We start from the raw sequence: 20,671 nt of genomic DNA on the forward strand, positions 1-20,671 counted from the left end.
CACTTGTAAAGGAGTAAATATCCAGCATACATTTTTGCTCAAATTAGTGGATTAATTGTACTCCAAACGATTAAAATCAACTTTTCTTTGATGAGAACACAAGTTAACCACATTTTATACACTGATGAGGGCAGGGGGCAGGGCATCACTCCAAGTGCAGAAGTTTTGATCATTCTGAAGATTTAGTCCCACCCTTCTGGCCCGGGGGAGGCAAATGTACTCCATAGTGTTTAAACACAACTTAATTAGAGGAAAATAATTGTGACTCTGTAAAAATTGTTCTACCAGTTTTACTGTGTTGATATATTTGTTCCTGTACAGTTTTGAGGCTGCACCTGAATAGGGTTCCATTAACTAATTCTATCCCAATGACATATTTATATGTCATTTCACAATGGGTCTGAAAAAGTCTGGTACTGAATGAGTTAATACTGCATAATGCATATTTCTCCATGCACGATGTTGATTGAAATCAGTGTTAGTTTGTTGGTTATTGTTTGTTTACTTTTCAGCTCTCCAGCTCCAGTGTGACTCCCCAAACCCGCAGTGACTGGTGGTGCTATTAAAATATTTTTCAGATGATAATGATTATAATTCATTTAATTAGTTTATTTCTGGGGCGGCACGGTGGTCGACTGGTTAGCACATCTGGCTCACAGTTCAGAGGTCGTGGGTTCGATCCCACCTCCGGCCTCCCAGTGTGGAGTTTGCATGTTCTCTCTGTGCCTGCGTGGGTTTTCTACGGGTACTCCGGTTTCCTCCCACATTCCAAAAACATGCATGGTAAGTTGATTGGACTCTCTAAATTGCCCCTAGGTATGATTGTGAGTGCGGATGTTTGTCTCTCTGTGCCCTGCGATTGGCTGGCAACCAATTGAGGGTGTTCCCCGCCTACTGCCCGAAGACAGCTGGGATAGGCTTCAGCACGACCCGCGACCCTTGTGAGGATAAGCGGTATCGATAATGCATGGATGGATAGTTTATTTCTACAATGATTCAGAGGGATTGTACCATGCTGGTGTCATATTTATGAATGAAATACCATGAGGTCCACCACGCACTTCTATATTTTGCTTCTTAACTCATATTTTACAAAAGCAATATTAAAGAAATACAATGTTTATAAACGTCCCTTTATAAAATATTATCACAACTCTTCTGATGAAACATTGACTGTGTGAATAGTACCTTTGTCATAGCCTGAGGGGGTCCGTATTGTTTATACTGGCACTAGGCAATTTTGAAGAGGAACCCAGAAACTCTGCCTCATAAAAAAAAATTAAAAAAAAAATACAAATGTGCTGACTGCTTTACGGCATGGGTCACTTCCCTCTTTCCCCATTTGTAATTAAGAAAAAAACGTTGTTATATTATGTTGTTTCGACACAATAAGATTCACTACATCGCCATTGATCCTAAACACAGCCACTGGAAACCAAAATGCCATTCAGTTCAACTGCAGGAGAGCAAGAGCTCAGGATTTCATGACAGTACACTTTGTGCTGCGCCGCTGGCGCTCATGGGAAATGTGGTTGACTTCACCCAAAACACTACCGCATTTGTCCACACGGTGCCGCCATATTCATTGAAAACTTAAGGTTACACAGTGTTGCTTTAATCAGAATGCCGTGTTTAGACTAGTGGAGGCGCATAGAACATATTGTAAAGACACATTTTGGATTGACTTTCTCTTTAAGCGAGAGGAGCGTGCTCTGCATCCCCGGCAGCGGATGAGTATGACGGAAAGTTGGTGAATAAATACATGGAAATGTGTATTTTTATCTTAAAATGGGCTTATCCTAACTAGAATCCCGCGGTGCCAAAGGGGCAATCCTGGTGGATTAATGCACCTTTAAACCCTTGTAATTGGGCAAAGTGAAAGTTAGTGGCCATGACTCCTGCTCTTGTTGGTGCAGCTTCTTCTTCGTCACCTTCTTTTTCTTTGTCTTTTTCTTCTTCGTTGTCTTCTTCTCTTCTTTTCTCTTCTTTTAAGACCATGAAGCAGCGCAGCTGCCAGACGCCGTCTTGGCAACTTACTTTCGCTTTGCACAATAATATCAAAAAGGATTTAAAAGGTGTATTAATCCACCAGGATTGGCTAAAATGCGACATGGGATTATGGTTAAGGGAAGCTGTTTTAAGACAAAATTGAACAAAAAATATAACATAGTTTGCATACATAATTTGTCGATGCCCCTCCCTGAGCCGTCGCCTTACCGTGATGGAGGGGTTTGCGTGTCCCAATGATCCTCGGAGCTAAATTGTCTGGGGCTTTATGCCCATGGCAAGGTCACCCATGGCAAACAGGTTCTTGGTGAGGGACCAGACCACGCACGGCTCACAGACTCCTTATTGATGAACGTCGACATTGGATCCAGATTTCCCTTGCCCGGACGCGGCTCACCGGGGGCCCCCTCTGGAACCAGGCCTGGAGGTGGCGCTCACCGGCGAGCGCCTGGTGGCCGGACCTGCAGTGTGATGGCGCTTATCCCAGCTGGCTCTGGGCAAGATGACGTGTACACCCTGGACTGGTGGCCAAATAATCACAGAACACACGCGCACACACGCACCTTTTTTTTGTTTCATTTTATTCCCTATCAAGATGTATCATGTATTTGTTTTTATAACTATTTAGTATTTCTTATGAAACAAGACTTATTGCGCCCAGTCTTGCATGTCAATGAATCGCTCACAATATTTTCATTATTTCCTTGTTCCTTCATGCTTTCTTAGTAACTCAAAGCTCTTTTAACTTTTCATTCTTTCTTTCTTTCTTTCTTTCTTTCTCTTGCCTCATTCTTTCTTGTCTCCTTGAAAAATAGTGAATAAGCACATTTTTAGAAATGCTGAACTTGTTTTTAAAGCTAAAAGCCTATGGAGCTGAAAGTTTTGGTTCTTGTGCAAGTGAGCTTCCCAACAGAAGTTGGCATATTTAATTACCACAACGTTTCATTCTCTATGTCGGAGGTAAACAGTGTTCAGTGCTGTAAATGAATGCTGATGTTACCAGCCAGTCAACATGAATCAGCTAAAAAAAAAAAAAACACACACACACACACACACACAAAAACTATCATGCAAAAAAAGATTCTTTGCTGAACTTGGTCTTGCACGAAGGTAAATCAGTAATTTTCCAGCTCCAAACTGCAAGCAATGCTTAGATGCTGTGGGGAGTCACTTTGACTTTAGGTTGGGAAAGTCACTTTCACAAAATTGGGGGAATGCTAGCTCAGATTGCCCTCAGGCACATGACTGTGCATGTGCATGTTGCAAGAGTGCAATGTGTTTACCAATGATGTGGAGTGTGCACTCAGCAAAGGTGTCTCCCTCTATATCCTCATACCACCCCTCCCTAATAATCAATACAAGGGTATTGGTCTCTGTTGGCTAATGACCAGCCTATGCAGATCTCCAAGTCTAACAAATTGTAATCTCTTTTGGTCAACTTTCTGTCTGTATTTCTGCTTCTTATCCTCGACTTTCATTCAAAGTCCAGATTTCTGGAATGAAGCCAATTAACAGATCTGTGTATAGAAAATAACTAGTCATATATGTGGTATACGGAATGATGCCGTGGCTTATTTGTATTAATATTTCAGCTCCCCAGTGGGACACACCTCTGCAGGCTGCATGGAAATGAATAATGTAACAGAAAGCAGTTATTTCTCCTTCCTCTAGATCTCACAGTGTCTTTATGTGTGAGGTGTGTTTAAATTGTGTTTGCCTTTCAAAGTATTGAAGGTGTCTGGCAGCTGGACTACACTGTCTGAAGCACTATTTCCACACCAAAAGGTAAGCATAGATGCATTTCATTTTGTTGGCTACCAGAGCTGGGAAGTCCGTCCCTGGGCCGGACCGGTCGGACCCTCCGGCCCGGCCGGATGCCCTTTTTTGGGGCGGAGGGGTCGGGGGTGACAAATTTTAAAAAAATGGCTGGATTAAGCAGGCGGTCAGAACGGGGCGGTGGCCGACAATGTTTATGAATATGGCCGGGGGGTCGCGGCCGGAAAGGTACCCAGGTCAAGGGTGGAGGGTCGCGACTGGACGGGCAAAAAAGGGTGCCCACCTCTGTTGGCTACATAGAATAGCTAACATTAGAGTGACCAAGCGTCTTCTCTTGTCCCCTTTCTTATTTTTAAACCCTCTGCGGGCATCTCGGGGAGTTTTGTAAATTCATGAAAATGGCTGCTTTTAATTGTTTTTTACGGGACCATTTAGCATGTGTTTTATTTGGATTACGTTTTGTGTGATGAATGAGAAGCGGAGTGCATCGTGTTGCGACCGGCGTGTCACATGGACACTGGTGGGGCGGGACTGTGGTCAAGCTACCACGCTTTGGTTTTTCCATTGTCAAACTATCCACTTCTAAATTTTTGCGCGCATATTCTAAACCTTACGGTAAATGCTTTCCCGCATGTCACAAAATACAGTACATAATTCATCACTTCCCTCACGTTTGAACTGCCATAAAAACCATTCCTCCAGTAAGTAGAATATCATTCCAGTGGATTCTTGTTCCTGGAGAGGAATACTATCATCATGTGTCAAGTTTGGACTCATATTACTGTACAGTTTTTTCAAAAATGTGAGGCAAAATCTGCACAAATACATAATTCATTATTTCCCTCACATTTGAACTGCCATAAAAACTGAAAACTGACTGAGTCAGGGTCTATGGCATTTTTGGGTTCTGTGGAACTTGGTTGTCCTACTACGCCTTGCAGGGAGGCACTACTGCCGCTTTGCACATATGACCCCCCTACCCCCTCCCATACACATAGACACACACACACACACACCCGCGCACACACACAAAAACAAAGACTGGTAAACATTAAAAGGATATGCAATAATCACAGTCTGCACAATATTTTTTTCTTAATAATTTGTATTTCAGTTAATAAGCTAATGGAGATGTTACAAGCCCCATCCCAAAATAGTTAGGACAAAGTGTAAATTGTGAATAAAACAACAAAAAGCAACAAATTTCATATCACTTGAGCCAATATATTATTAACAATAGAACATAGAAACTTGCATGATTTAAAAAGCAGCGTGAATGCTGAACGATATATAAAGGTTTTACAGCAATATATGACAACATCTATTCCAGGAAAGATCTTGTGTATTTCAGCAGGACATTTCAAAACAACACATTGCAGCTATTACAACAACATGGCTTAGTAGTAGAAGAGTCCGTGTGCTGAACTGGCCGACATGCGGTCCTGATCTTTCATTGAATTGACAACCAAACTCAAGGCAAGGTTTGTCAAAGGAGATGCAGCCGGAAGCCTGTATCAGGCAAGAGTGGTATAAAATTCCAAAGGTTAAACTCAAGAAATCCCCCTCAATGCCCTGACGCCTCCACTCTGTGTTCAAAAGAAGAGGGGATGCTACACCACGGTAAACAGGCCCCTTTCCGAACATTTTTGTAGACCTGTAGCAGCTATCAAACTTGTAAATGAGCTAATTTTGTAAAGCATATTGTAATATTTCTCAGTTTCAACATTTGCTGTTATCTCAGTTGTATTGTGAATGAAATAGTCGCTGATATGAATATAAAGTCGTTTTTATTTTATTCACAATTTACACTTTGTCCAAAGTATTTTTTAATTACATTTGTACAAAATAACAGAGCAGTACTATGTAACACTCGAATTAAGGAACAATATTAAAAAATATGGAATAAAAAGGAAAAATATATTTGATTATTATCTGTTGGTGCTGAAGGTACACATTTATAATTCTTGTCCTGTCGTGCAGAACATTGGGGATTGCCAATTCCTTGCAGAAAATTCCTCCAAAACTGTCCTGTGGATACAATAAGTGCTTTCTTTGGCAAGCGGGGCTTTGGCCTTGTCGTGCAGCCTCCGGATGCATGAAATAATGTCTGTTGCACTGTACACCAACTCAAAAGACAAAAATTCTTATCTTGCACACTTATTGTTGAGGAAAATGAATGTACACTTACCCTCCCAAATGTTGAAAAATGGAAAGAAGTAATACTATAAGTTTTAAGAAGCCTATACAAGTATACAACACAAGGACTTTCAGAGTCCTCTTAATAGCGCAAATCACTGTAAATTTTACTCGGTTTAGACTGGGACCAAATATAGTCTTTTTAGAGTAATATATACTCTAGAAAATTCACTTTGTACAAACACACAGCACATGAATGTTGTAATCACACCGTGCTTTATACAATTGAATTTTGCACATTTAGCAAAGGTCATGCTTGTCTTGACATGGTCAGATGGCCTGCAGAGACGGCTCCTCTTCCTTTTTTTCCACCCTCAGCAGCAACATAGAAACAAGAGGACCACACTCTACTATTTTGCGTTTTTAATGAGCCCAAGACACGCCCAGTACAAACAGTCGCACAAACAAATGTGCGGGAAATGAATTATGTGCTGTATTTTGTGCAGACAGTACCTTTTATTTTTGAAAAATCTGTACAGTAAAATCAGTCCAAACTTCGTATACTGATAGTATTCCTCTTCAGGAACAAGAATCCACTGGAATGATTTTATACTTATTGGGGGAATGTTTTTTATGTCAGTTCAAACGTGAGGGAAATGATCATTTATGTCCTGTTTTGTGCAGACTTTTTTTCTTTAATTTTGGAAAAATCTGTACAATAAAATCAGTCCAAATTTCACATAATGATAGTATTCCTCTTCAGGAACAAGAATCCACTGGAATGATTTTCTACTTATTGGGGGAATGTTTTTTATGGCAGTTCAAATGCGAGGTAAATGATGTTATGTAGTGTATTTTGTGCAGACTTTGACTTTAATTTTTGAAAAAAACTGTATAGTAAAATCAGTCCAAACTTCACATGATGATCGTATGGGCCACCAAGAAGAAGAATCCACTGGAATGATTTTCTACTTATTGGAGGAATGTTTTTTATGACAGATCAAACGTGAGGAAAATTATGATTTATGTACTGTATGTACTGTATTTTGTGCAGATTTGCCTCGAATTTTTGAAAAAAAAAAAGAAACTGTACAGTAATTTGAGTCCAAACTTCACATGATGATAGTATTCTTCTCCAGGAACAAGAATCCACTGGAATGATTTTCTCCTCCTGGAGGAATGGTTTCTTTGGCAGTGCAAAAGTGAGGGAAGTGATGAATTATGTACTGTATTTTGTGCAGACAGTTGTGACATGCGGGAAAGCCTTTACCGTAAGTTTTAGAATACGTGCGTACTCAAAAATCTAGCGGCGGTTAGTTTGACCACGGAACAACTAAAGCGTGCAGCTTGACCGCAGTCGGGTGGGGGAGAACCCGGAAGAGACGGCAAGTAGTGGCAGTTTGGGCGAGTGTTTGCTGTTGAAATGGTTCATTCTTCTGCGTTTCACCGCTGTGCTTGAAGTCACTGGACCGAGATGTGTGTTACGGTCACCATTTGAACAAGCCAAATACAACTGCAATCAGTTCACCCCTGACTACAGTTCCGAGCTGAGGACAGTGACAACGCTCGAACCAGGTAACGGTATGCAAAGCTCGCACGTACATGTTTCAATGTATAATAAAATTACCGGTCGGAGATCTCAAAGCTCAGATGGACATTGTAAAACACACAAAAAAAAGTTAATCTGCAAAGTCGACTGAGTTGCTTCATTGTTAGACCCAGGAACACAGGATGGACAAGAAAACAATTGAGAAAGAAAACTAAAGACACTGTTTTATCTTTGTTAAATTAATATCCTGTTTAATTATTGACACTGAAAAGATAGTAATAAATATTTTGTTAAAGATGGATTTTCTACCGAAGGGGGTATTACTTACAACATTGTTATATTATTTATTTATTTGTCAAGTGAGACTTCAAAGGAGATAGTTTTTTTTCTGTTTTGTTTTTTTCTACCCACACAGTGGAGGCATACTTTAAATGAGGGCTGCATAATATATTGAAAAAATATTGTCATTGTGATGATGACACATGCAGTGCAGAATGGAAAAGACATGCAAGTAATTCATATGGATTTGTATGCTTTAATCTAACTTTGACCAATTGGATGCAACCTTAAATGTGCATCGCGATCCAATCGGAGAACAGTATTGCAGGCACGTTACGAATACAATGAGCCTTCTTATTTTCCACATGAAAAAAAAAAAAAAATTATTTCATTCACTAGAGAGAGATGTAATTTCTTTAGGTACATGTCAAATATAATCACCCATATCACATATTGCATGTTTTTCCAATATCATGCAGCCCTACTTTAAAATTGTTGGAGTTATAATATATGACATGTTTGAGAAAACTTTTAGTAACATCTCTATCTCCAGGCTGGGCTGAATGCCCTGTTTTTTTGGGAACCAAAATATGCTCACTCTAGCTAACACAATACCTTCGGATAATTGACACATTCTTGATTGCTGCGTGAAGTTGTCGAAGCGGTGTGGATGGGTTATTTGTGTTTGTTTGACATCTCTACAAATCCGAACAACAACTGACAAGTGTATAAAGTGCATCATATGAAGTGTTTCATCCATGACTGAAACTGTTTTGATTTTCTTTATGGGTGTGCTACACCACAATTTTTGATCCTTCACGTATTTTGACTGAAGCATGTCACAGGATTGTTTTAAATGTGGGGTGTCCAAACTATGTCCTCAGGGCCGCTGTCCTGCCTTTTTTACATCTCTCCCCACTGCAGCACACCTGATTCAAAAGATCATGATCATTATCAAGCTTATTCAGAGCTTGCTGATGAGCTGATCATTTGAATCAGGTGTGTTGCAGCATGGACAGATGGGAAGCAGGCAGGAAATCGGCCCTTGAGGACCGGAGCTGGACAAGGATACCGTTTAAATTTCCGTTTGAATCAGCAAAGCCACATTTTTTGTACATACAGTATATTGTAAATGTACCCTATAGTCACTGATAGTGTAGTGGTACACACGCCCGAGTTGTGTGCGGGCAGCGTGGGATCGATTCCCGCTCAGTGATGTTGTCTGTGTGTGTGCCCTGTTAATAGGGTTGCGTCAGGAAGGGCATCCGGCGTAAAATGCTTTGCCAAATCAATGATGCGAATTGAGTGTGCACTTGATTCGCTGTGGCGACCCCTGAGGCGAAAAGCTGAAAGGATAACAACAATATTGTAAATGTGCCCTCATTTATCAGAAAAAAAACGGACCAGAGTCCGAACATGTGTACATGAGGAATACAGCATTTAATATGTAGTAGGAGATGGAATATACTATGTTTCAATCGGTGACCCTACAAGACTTCTGTTAGCATAATACAATACAAATGGTCTAAACAGTGGACTGCCGATAAAGGTTTGCACAAACCTTTCCCGGTCTAATGAAAACGGTCAATGGAACCTGTCAAGAGTTACCAAATAAAAGGTCATTGAAAACTGCAATACTTTGTTGAAAAGCTCATCGCGATATTTCACTGTTGTGGTCTTTGTGTGGGAGGGTCTGAATTGCAACTACTGCAAAAATACTTAGATCACAGCTAGTTTGAGCAGGTTTGACCTCAGCTCTTTCCATCAAATGCCTGGTTTGTTTTTTTCACAATCACAAATAAATCAACAATCAATGATAAAATAACAAAAGGGAAAAGAGACAATTCATGCTTTATTAGCAATACACAATGGAACCTCAATTTAACAGACCAATCATTTTTTTGTGGTCTAAAAAAAAAAAAAAGCAACATTTTCCATACTTGATCGTGATTAATCATATTTGTCAACTTCAATTTTTTACAAAGCTTGGAACCGATATTTACTTGAGTAAAATCTTGGAATTAATGTGTAAAAAAATAAATGTATATTTCAATTCAAAGACTGTTCTAATAGCTTTCTTTGATCCTTGAATACGATTCTTTTCCTGTAAAACACAACGGTTGAACGATACACCAAAAACGTCCAACTAATATGGTATTTGAAGCTGGACATTTTACTATTGAGCATCCGTTATTCGTCATCCGTCTGCAGCGTGGGTGCCCTTCCATCGTCTGTCATTCGCCTTTTTTTCCGGGGATCAAAAAAATAGTACCCGTCTATAGCCCGGTCACTCGCACAAAAAATCAAAAAACATTTATTCGTGTCACTTTCCTCCTAAATCCAACATCCGATTGGTGAGAGTATAGCGCCAAGCATAGGACCTGATCGTTTGCAGTATAGAGTGCTGTTTTTTGGGTGTTTTATTCGATGCCAAAGTACTGTGAAGTGTTTCGGGTTTGTCCGCCATACGCTTGTTCATTCCAAGTCTATGCAGTGTCTACTGTTCATGTCCGGTCAACTTACTCAACACAAGGGAAAATACCATTTTACATGTGCAGAATAAATAATGTGACTTCATGTCTGGCTCTGTATTTTTTGATTATAATTTTTCATTTTAATTTTCATTATTACATTTTTTCCTCTTCAATATGACTCGACTGGTTGGTGGAGTGGCGCCACTGATTAGCCAACTGTTGAGTTGTTATGGGGTATGTGCTCTTATTCTACATCCCAGTTTATCACTACCCTACTTAAAATTGCACGTATCCCCTCTTATTGAACTAGGATTATCTCAAAGCTATAGTTCAAGGATGGATTTTGTTTCCGGCAGATTTCGACTGAAGGCGCTAGATCTTTGTGACAAGATGTCTGACAAGCATCTGGAGTTCTTGTTCACGAAGACTGGTGGCCGTTAACACCTCCTTATGGTTTACTCTCTCATTACTGTCGTAATCTGTGACAACCTTGTTGGTGATCAGCGAGAGACCCAAGACGCGCAAGCCACAGTGACGAGCCACCACTACCTCTGGGACTGTGCTCATACCTAAAAGACAAAAGTAAGAGGAAGATTGAAATACAGCATTTACTACATGTGATTTTACCTTCCATTCATGTTCCCGTTGTTAAATTTGGATGTTGTTGTTGTTGACATGTCCATTGTAATTTCCAGGTCTCTCGTGTACTGTACTGCATTGAGGTGGGGTTTCAATCTGTATACGGTACTCTATGCAGCATGTAGCAACAGTATGAGACATATTAAACAAAAGGTCATATGGTCACTAAAGAGTAAAGACCGGGTAAAGACCATACTGTTTACACAATTTCAGATTTTTGCCTCCATCACAGAGTTTAGTTTCATCAATGTGGTTCTGTCCAGTTGTGTGCAATTTATCGTCTATAATTTCAGATTCATTAATCAAATTAGCTAAATATTCCCACGATGATTTTCCATTACATTTTGGTGTCACACTTGGACAATGTCAGAAAACATATCCCTCTTAAAATTCATGGACAAAAATTCAAACAAAACTGCACCTTTTATTGTGGGCACTCTAACACACATCTGTGCACTAATCGTGGTGTCTAATCAGCATCTTTGAGGTGGGATAAATTATCTCAAGATATTGAAAAATATTTTTTCAAATTAAAACAATCAGCAAATATAGAAATCCACAGGTGTGGGTGTCGACTACTTTTTTATGTGCAAATAAACTGTATACAACAATACTTTTGTAACATTTTAAAGTCAACATTCTAATTAGATAGTGGTGTTTGATTTATGAGTTCCCTTTCAAATTAATTTGTATGGAAGTCAGAGTGTGCCATAGTTACCACTAATCAATAAACTACACTAATGATGTGGCAAAGTCCTATTACTGTAAATATTCATATGTGATTCCAAAAAAATGCGAGAACCAAATGAAAAACGTTAAGTACGAAATGAGGTAACTGTGCTTTCTTGTGCAATGTATTTTCTCAGCGCAAACTCATTCACTGTGTGAGCTTCATTGTTTTCAGGACCACCACATGGCAGCTAAATCCAAATTTTCCATTTAAAAAAAAGCAGAAGAACAATAATCTCACTTCATTTCATTCATTCATTCACAAACACACCGCAGTGTAAGTGAGCCCTGAATTCGATTGTCATTTTTCTCTTGAGGAAAGCATGAAGGACTTTAACTTACCAACAGCATCTGCTCCAAATTTCTTTAGGACGTTGGACTCTGCGATGGTCTCATATGTTGGTCCAGCCACCATACAGTAAACCCCTTCCTGCAGGAAGCTGCCATATTTCTGCTCATGTGCTGTCTGAATGGCCAAAGCCCTCAGGTTTCGGTCATAGGCATCTGACATGCAAGGGAAACGCACGCCATACCTGAGGACAGGGCATATAGTTTAGAGGACAGAACAAACGAGAGGCTGTAAAGATAAGATAAGATAAGATATGAACTCATTCCAAAGAAAAAATAAAATTTCATACTGTCATTAGGCCTTTCTGCAACAGAAAAGCTGCGAGCCCTGGTGTTCTTATCGGGAAACAAGATTTTGAGGTGCCACAAATTATGACTTTATTGAACCACGAACCGAATGGCACGGTTTTCAAGGAAGCAGCAGATTTCCTCATTTGCTGCAGCTATCTTACAATAAAATGAAGAGAGGAAACAGGCAAGTACAACAAAGAGTGTGCAGCTCTTTCAGAGGCTAATTGGCAATGATTGCATTTGTGCAATCCGCCCACAACGACTCTCCACACTTTGAATTTTTAGCCACATGTACATATGAAACATAATACATATCGTATTTACTGTATGTACTGTAGAGGTACAACTTGAAACAGAAACATATTTTTTTGTTGTGAAAATTCATATGATACAATGTGGCATTTTTGATTGGCTGTTACATCTGTGACGTTGCAATGCTCTTGCCCTGCGATTCAAATTCCGAAATGCATTGCCTATGGTCAGTACTCATGAAAACTAGTCGCTGAAATCCGCACATTGTGAGACGGTTCGGTTGCATTTGGGTTACATCGTCACTCTCTGTTAGGTGGGCCTTGAAAATATTACAAACTGCATATTATATTGGATATTGTGCGTTACCTGTCATCATTGTGCCCAACCAGTGGGCTCTGTCCACCAAAACCCGGCAAGTTGATATGATCCTTAATGACCATTATATCCCCCACTTTGTAGCTGCCATTTAGTCCACCTGCTGCATTTGTCACAATCACAGTTTCCACACCCAGCAGGAAGAAGACTCGCACGGGGTACGTCACCTACAGCCACAAATAGTGTGCGTTATGAATTAATATCATTTATTTTCAATCTTTTTTAGTCATTTCAATTATGACTTTATCAACATAAGACAAATATGATGATGAGTCACAGGGGCTTGTACAAATGTATGCGGGTGGCATCACTGAGCGCTACAATGGGTAGCTACCAAATAGACAGTGCTTTTTAAAGGTATTTTGAACTTAGGAGCTTTATGTTTCTGTCTTCCTAATGTCTATGCGTGTGACCAAGATTAAAACTTTGTAACTGATTTACACATAATTATGTGCAGGGATGGTGCAAGGGCCAACAAAAATTCAACACTTTAGTTTACATCAGGATGAAAGTTCACTAATGTCTATCTGCAATGATCTGTGTCAATGTGAAGCCGGAACTGCGCAACTGTTTTCACCCCTCATTGTTGATGAAAACCCCCCCCATTGTTTGTGCCGGCGTCACATGTATATGTACAGTATGTTAAACATCCATCATGTTTTCCTGCTAACGGAATAGAATATGCTTAGTTGGCTATCTAGGATTATCCATGTCACAAAGAATGGGACAAAGAGCATAATCTGTCTAAAGTCCTAACCGGATATATAAACTATCATAATCCGTTAAAGATCAGTTTACTGTATTATGAAGCTGTGTTTTATGATATCATTGACTTTGTTTGGAGAGTCACATCACAGCTCGTAATAAAACAAAACTGTAATGCAATCCTGACAATATTACAAAGGTCAATCCAATACTGACACAGATGTGACCCATCTTCTCAATTGTACACACATTGCACATTTGAACTTTATACTTGCTAGAGAAGCACCAACCAAATAAATATAGCAGTTTGTAAAATCTATGAATTGCCATGAATCCGAATGCGTCGCAAGCACTTTTGCTTCATGCACTTCTTACAGTATGTAGGCTGTAGCCTTCGTAGACGTGGAATCGACCCTGCATGCAGACACACTCTGCACCCTGCAGCTTCCCAAAAACCAGTTGACCAGCATGACCTGCAACTAAACAGTGCACAAACAGTAGAAACACCAACTTGAGTTTCCTGTGGCACATTTCAGCAAAACATGTAACAAACGTTACCAGTGCAAGTTGGGAAACCCAGGATATCCTTATAAGGGAAAACTATTTTGTCCTCTATTAAGTCAGCCAGAGCACCCAGGCCTGACCCACAAATGATGGCTACTTTGGGCCTCTGCTTGATTCGGGCCAGCAGCCAGTCAGCAGTCTCTTTGCAGTCATCATAACTGGAACTGAAAGTCATAGGAAATATGCTGATTAGTGCCAAAGGACATTTCCTTTCAGGCCCAATATCATGCCAACACTCATCCTCAGATGTCATGTCCACCACTATTCGCATTTAACACACATTTTCAATATGAGTTACATAAATAATGCAAGGGGGGTACTGTGTCCCCAAAAAAAATCATTTTAAAAATACATTAAAGTTGTAATAATGATGGTGCAATGACCAAGCCCTTGTACCCTCTTTTTCATGGCAAAGCCAGGAAATGATCAATAAACACATGCTAAGCCCCACCCACATTATGTATAAGCTAAAATATTTTGCAGTTTAGTGTGGCCTGTCTATTAAGATCATTGTTTTCATTTGGGCGAATTCCCTCATACATGTAAGGTCTGTACAAGCCATGACATTCACAAAAATTGCCAACTTTCTCTTGAATTTCGGAGATGGATCCTTAAGACTTTTTTGTGCATCCTCTCATGATAATCATGTCTCTTTTTCAGGTTATGTGTGTCTGTGTATGTGTGTGTGAGTGCAGGTGTGCCTGTCTTTGTGTTTATTGCGAGGGAGGGAGGGAAGGCGGGAGGGGGTTCTCTTTTTATGTTGTATTTTGATGATTTTAGTGTACAGAACTTTGAGTTGCATTTTAAGTGTGAAAAGCGCTATATAAATACAATTTGATTCCATTTGATTTGATAGACACGTCCGCTAAATTTCATGTCCATTGGCGAAACTGCTGCTTGGGGCTCTTATTTTTTTTCCCCAGGGGGTACATGTGAGTGACGTTTAGGGACCCCTAAAATACATACATTAAAAGGAGACAGGGATTTACAAAAAATGGAAGGTTTTTGTCCTTGTCCAGGCCCCCAAAGATGGTGACTGATGGAAGAATAAGGATAAAGATATTTCCAAGAGGCATTTGCACTTCCTGAGAAAGAGAGTCTGATGGTTAAAGGCATTTCCCCATCTCATTTTAGGTCTCTGTTGTGACACATATGAGTGACTGAACAGGCTGTCGTTTGCAGAGTTTGCCCTTCACATTTAACCGATGCGTTAATGGCTGTATTGTACACACACTACGCTGAATCATCAGACTGTTGTAATGAATGACTGCAGCACCCTTCATTTGAGATGCCAACATTTTCTCTAATCGGTGATTCATAAACCCAGGGAACTGATGTAAGCTGCTATGCTCATCATTCTGCTATAGAAGTTCTAAACTGCAAGATCCGTGTGCTTACGTGTGTGTAATTTCTCTCTTGTAGTGCCTCAATTGTTCATCAAACAGAATATTAACCTTGAGCCAACTAGACTCGCAGAAGTGTGTGTTACCATAAACACAAAAGTGAAACTAAAGACGTGATGGTTTGCTAACAGCAGTTACACAGTCAAATTGAAGATTAACATGTTGGGGAAAGTACTTGGCAAACAAGATTAAATGCTCACTCTGGACAAGAAAATATTTTACTGTTAGCCAAGGTTTCCTTAACTTTTGGGCTCAATACCCAAATTAGAGACTTACAAAAAATATGAATTGCCATAACATCAGTACACAGTATACGTAACGATTCATGATGATGAACATACATTACAATTGTATTTATATAGCATACAACATGACATCCATTGTTTAACTGCAATAACACCTCAAAATAATTTGCCCCAAAAATATGTGCTTTTGATCAATAAATAAAGTAGCTTACAGAATTTAACTCTTACAGCCGAATTCAGACTTATCTTATCTTGGGAAATGTTACTCTAACATTACACTATTGATACACAGACCAGGAAACAATGTTTCTGAATATTGGGTACATTTTTCACTTATGTTGTCTTTTCACATGAGCCTGCCTTTTATTAAAATGCTAGGCCTCCTTTCTCAAATATATTCTATAAACCATATAAAACAGAACATCAACCAAAGTCAGTGAATAAAATGAACCTGAACTACATCCATAGGTAGCGCCAACTTACGAGACATTATGGTGAGATACACTGTGCTGCTGACCAAAATCTAAAGTCTGGTGTAAGACATTTTAAAATCTAATATGTACACATTGCTATTTTGTTATCATTGTTTCATTACACTCCCAGGACACTTCATTTGATAAACCTGCAAATTCTGATAAATTCCAGTGCAAGAACTCCATGAAAAAAAGCGCCAAACATACAGTACTTTGCAGAATCAACTTTACAACCAACTCTCAATATGATGCAATGCAGTTATAAAGCACTATAATTATATATAAATTGTTGAATCAATATCTCACCAAAAGTATCAATAAAAAACTGAAACTGATTTTTCTATAAAGGCGACATTTTTTATATTCCTGTATCGGATCACATTACGTGCAAGTGTACATAATAAAGTGGCCAGTCAGTGTAAATGTATAACTACTGTAGTGCTACAAAAATAAATAAAGAGTGCATTATTTGTCCAATACAGCTCTATGGCAGTGATTTTATCATCATGTGTGCTACGAGAAAGAGAAAGAATCATATTTCACTTAGTTGGTCCAGAAATGATTAGGATCTGGGTGTGTGTCTTTCTTCAATTCCTGCAAGTACAATATATCAGCTTTTTGTTCAACTAAACAAGCCCTTGATTTCACTCTGGGTTATCCAGAGGAAACGAAAAATACATAACTCAGCAGAAAGTGCCTCATCAAGGTAGTTGTTCTGGCCATGGGCAGACCTAAGGAATGCCCTTGCTTCTATTTTTTTTTTTAATTTATATTTGTCAATGTGTTCAGCCAAAATGGCATGCGTCACTCAATCTCAAACCATCTCAACCCTGCAACTCATATCAGAAAAATACATTAATAATTGTATGACTATTTTTTAAATGTAAATAATTTATTCAGGTATGCCACGATTGGCTGGCAACCAGTTCAGGTTCAGTTCAGTACCCTGCCTATTGCCCGAAGACAGCTGGGATAGGTTCCAGCACACTCGAGACCCGCATGACGATAAGCGGTTCAGACAATGGATAGATGATTTATGAAGCATTAATTGTTTAAATTGTATTCCACTTTTGGAATGATCTATATCATCCCCTTTTGCCACATTATTTGGGGGTGGCATGCTGTAATAGTTATTCAGTAAGATATGTGCCCTAGCCTAGTAAAAGTTGGTAAACACGACTGTATGGTGATTTATAATAAATAAATAAATAAATAAACCGCATTTTGACGTCAGAGCTAGGGGGCGGGCCTGGAGCTCTCCGTGGTGCTGTCAGTGATCCCAGCTTTCAGCGACCACCTCGGCCCTATAACTCGACCGAGTCACGGCTCCGGTGGTTGTCAAGATAATATCCATGGATCAGAAAGTCAAGATTAACGTGTTTCAACCGAGCAAGTGACATATTTTTGCGAGACATTCGGCTTTGCTGTGCTGGCAGTTACGGTTAGTTGGTGCCCTAGGCTGATCCGGAATTGTTGCCTTGGCGCATAACCTTGTAAAAAAATAAAAATAAAATTGAATAAAATATATATATTTTTTACTTAAAACTTCATTGTTAGGTGGGATGATAAATCGTGTATTGATTGATTGTTTCACTAAGCTGCACCAGTCTTACAATTAAGCAGCTCACGGTTCCTACCTGCACGGATCGGAGAGGCAGGACGGCAACGCCATGGTCTTGATGAACCAGGCCAATCGATTGACGAGATGCAATTTGGGTCGTTTTAAAACAAACAAACAATCAAACAAATAACAAAAAACAGTCTCGCTGAGTTTCACTTCTAGTCTTTTAAGCGGAGTTAATGAAAGGCGGACGTTGTGACGCCATGGAGCACGGGGTAAAGGGGCGGAGACAAACACTCTACTGCGGAGCTGAAGTTGAGATCCAATTTTCTACCAGACTGGACGGCTCACTGAAGCGCAGAGGTGGCAAAATAACTCAAACTCTGTTCTCATTAAGTATAATACAGATTGCGCAAAACAATACACTGAATAATACAAGTAAAAGTGATGAGTCCACTCTTTTTTTTTTAAAGTAAAAGTCAAACATTAGTGAGGCGGGCAACAACTGCAACATTTGTTTTTCTAACGTTGAGCTCTTTTGACAGAGGGTTTTCAAATCAGATGGGCAAATTAGCTTTAAGTATCTACTTTCAAATAACATGGAAAATGTATGAATCTCAGATGCAAGGAGTCAAGTGACTGTTACAATCGATCCCATCGTTCGGGTCAATTGTAGCTTGTAAAACACCTTGGGGCTAAATGTATCATTATGAAATAAAGGCTGTAATAATGATGACAGATATTAGAAGCGGTTTGTTCAAAACATATTGACAAAATTGCATTGGTTCTGCAGAGCTCAGGACTTAAACCACACTAATATCTGAATATTTATGTCAAATAAATGTACAAAAGGTTCCTCTCACTAGCTACTACAATAAAACTTTTTATGACAAGTTTATTTTCTGTTTCACTTTCTCCCACCTATGTCAATTTTGTTACAAGTGTCCCTGAGTGTATTAGCAATTATTTAGCTTGGTTTAGAGTTAACAGCTAAACCATTAGCACAAATGATCGTAAATTAAATACAGCCAAACAGATACATAATCAACATGATAGTTCAACCCAGGCTATGTAATCACAAAAATAATTTGGAAAAAAAACAAAACAAAACAAAACTTTCTTACCTCAAAATTATGTTCCCCCCCCCCACAAATCTTTGCTGTGTCTGCTTCATGACTACTTTTTCATATGTAGACTAGGGAAGAAAGTAAGCATGTGCAGGGAGAATCAGGTGATCCAACTTGTTCTAGATTTGAGCGATTGCAAGTGTTACAACTGGCTGTTACCACCTCAGAGGCGCTGCTATGGAGATTTCCACATTGACCAACCGGGCCATGTTTTGAGGAGGACGAACTTCTCCGAAGGCGTCTTCCTGCAGCACTTCATCTTATTAAATGGGCTCTCACACTATTCTAACATTGTATAGCACCGTATTGCATTAAATGTTCTCCACTCTGCATTCATTGTCGCCTGGTCATCCTGGAAAGGGAATTCCACCCTTTGCGGCCCCTTCTCATGGTTTCTTATTTTTCCCCACGTTGTTCTCCAGCCCTTGCCCTTCTGTGGGCATTGGGAAGAGGGAATGTTGTTAATATTTGTCAACTGTGGGCTTGTGAAGCCCTTTGGGTCTCTTTGTGATTAAGGGCTACTTTAATAAATTTGACTTGTCTTGACTACTGAATTAAAAAAAATCCTGACTTTGGTGCAGGAAATATGCAGGGTGGTGAATGTACTGTGTACCGTAAACCTTATGACCTATTATTTAGGACGTATTATCAATTAACTGGTCATTGTACTTTTTCTGTTTTCCACATAAGGATTCACTCCAGGCAGGGTATCGTCTCTGATTGTCTGTAATTCAAACAATTCAAACTAACTTCTGAGTATGATGTGTTTTCAGTTTTTCACAAGATAAAATGATATGGCCGAACTAATTTTTGTTCAAATGTCAATGATAGTGTAGTAGTTGTGGTTCATTTGCCAACACAAGAGGCAGTGACATTAGAGCTGGGCCATATGACGACATATATCGCAAACACGATAGAAGCTTTTATCATGTCACTTCTCTCATATTATATTATTTATCATCATTTGACACATGCATTGTCACCTACAGCAAACTGGGAGTTGAAAGAGCGACAGACGAAGCTTGTTTTATGGGCCAAAGCGTTCACTTATCGTTCTTATGTCACACAGCAGCCACCAGGTGGCAAAGTGAATAACAACACAGGAAAGTGAATCGCAATACATAGTCATCATCCATAATAAGCGGACAGTGTCAATGAAAATGAATAAATATTGAGGTAGGTGAACATAAATAACAAATTGTACTACTTTGGGACAGAATAAACCAACATAACCAAAAACGTAATTTGTTAATAACTACTTAAAAAAAAAAGCTTCAAGGTATGCTGTGTACTCTTAGGTACCAAGGGCTTGCATAGCAGTTTGCATTTTGAACCTCATCAAAACACAACAAAATAAAACTGAGAGTCACAGATTTTAAAGTTTTTCCTAAAACTGAATGGCGGGGACAGTCTTAAAAAGCTTCGCTGGGCAGCTTACATCACCTACGTGCAGGCAGTCGGCAGGTTGAGACAAGATCCATGTTACTTATGCCGCAGACTGACTACTATTACTACTACAACAGCACATAAACGCGTTGCGTTTTCCCTTTTAAGTCAGAAATCACAGCCGCCATAGCAGCGAATAAGCTAAATTTCTTTCAAGGAGTAATGAAAAAAACGAATAGACAGAGAAGCCATGCTAATTGCTAAGCTAACCCAATGCTAATGTTATCGTGAAGGACTGGAATTAAGTGCTTGGTGATTGAGTGCTCTTCACAGAGGTTCCACTGCAACCGCA

The 20,671-nt window shown here is 39.4% G+C and overlaps 1 protein-coding gene across 1 annotated transcript; it reads right to left on the bottom strand.

Annotated features, from left to right (window-relative positions):
* Window positions 1–9,581: 9,581 nt before the first annotated feature.
* pnp6 (purine nucleoside phosphorylase 6) lies at window positions 9,582–18,067 on the bottom strand. The gene is made up of 6 exons (XM_086028333.1): window positions 17,883–18,067; window positions 14,119–14,288; window positions 13,936–14,039; window positions 12,847–13,022; window positions 11,932–12,122; window positions 9,582–10,790 (listed from the first exon to the last, which is right to left on the bottom strand). Exons 1-6 carry the CDS (start codon window positions 17,915–17,917, stop codon window positions 10,594–10,596), a joined length of 873 nt encoding a protein of 290 aa, XP_085884459.1. The 5' UTR covers window positions 17,918–18,067; the 3' UTR covers window positions 9,582–10,593.
* Window positions 18,068–20,671: the final 2,604 nt, after the last annotated feature.

Source organism: Filicampus tigris, chromosome 4, assembly GCF_054856515.1.
Source record: "Filicampus tigris isolate MCC_2025a chromosome 4, RoL_Ftig_1.0, whole genome shotgun sequence".
Lineage (NCBI taxonomy): Eukaryota > Metazoa > Chordata > Actinopteri > Syngnathiformes > Syngnathidae > Filicampus > Filicampus tigris.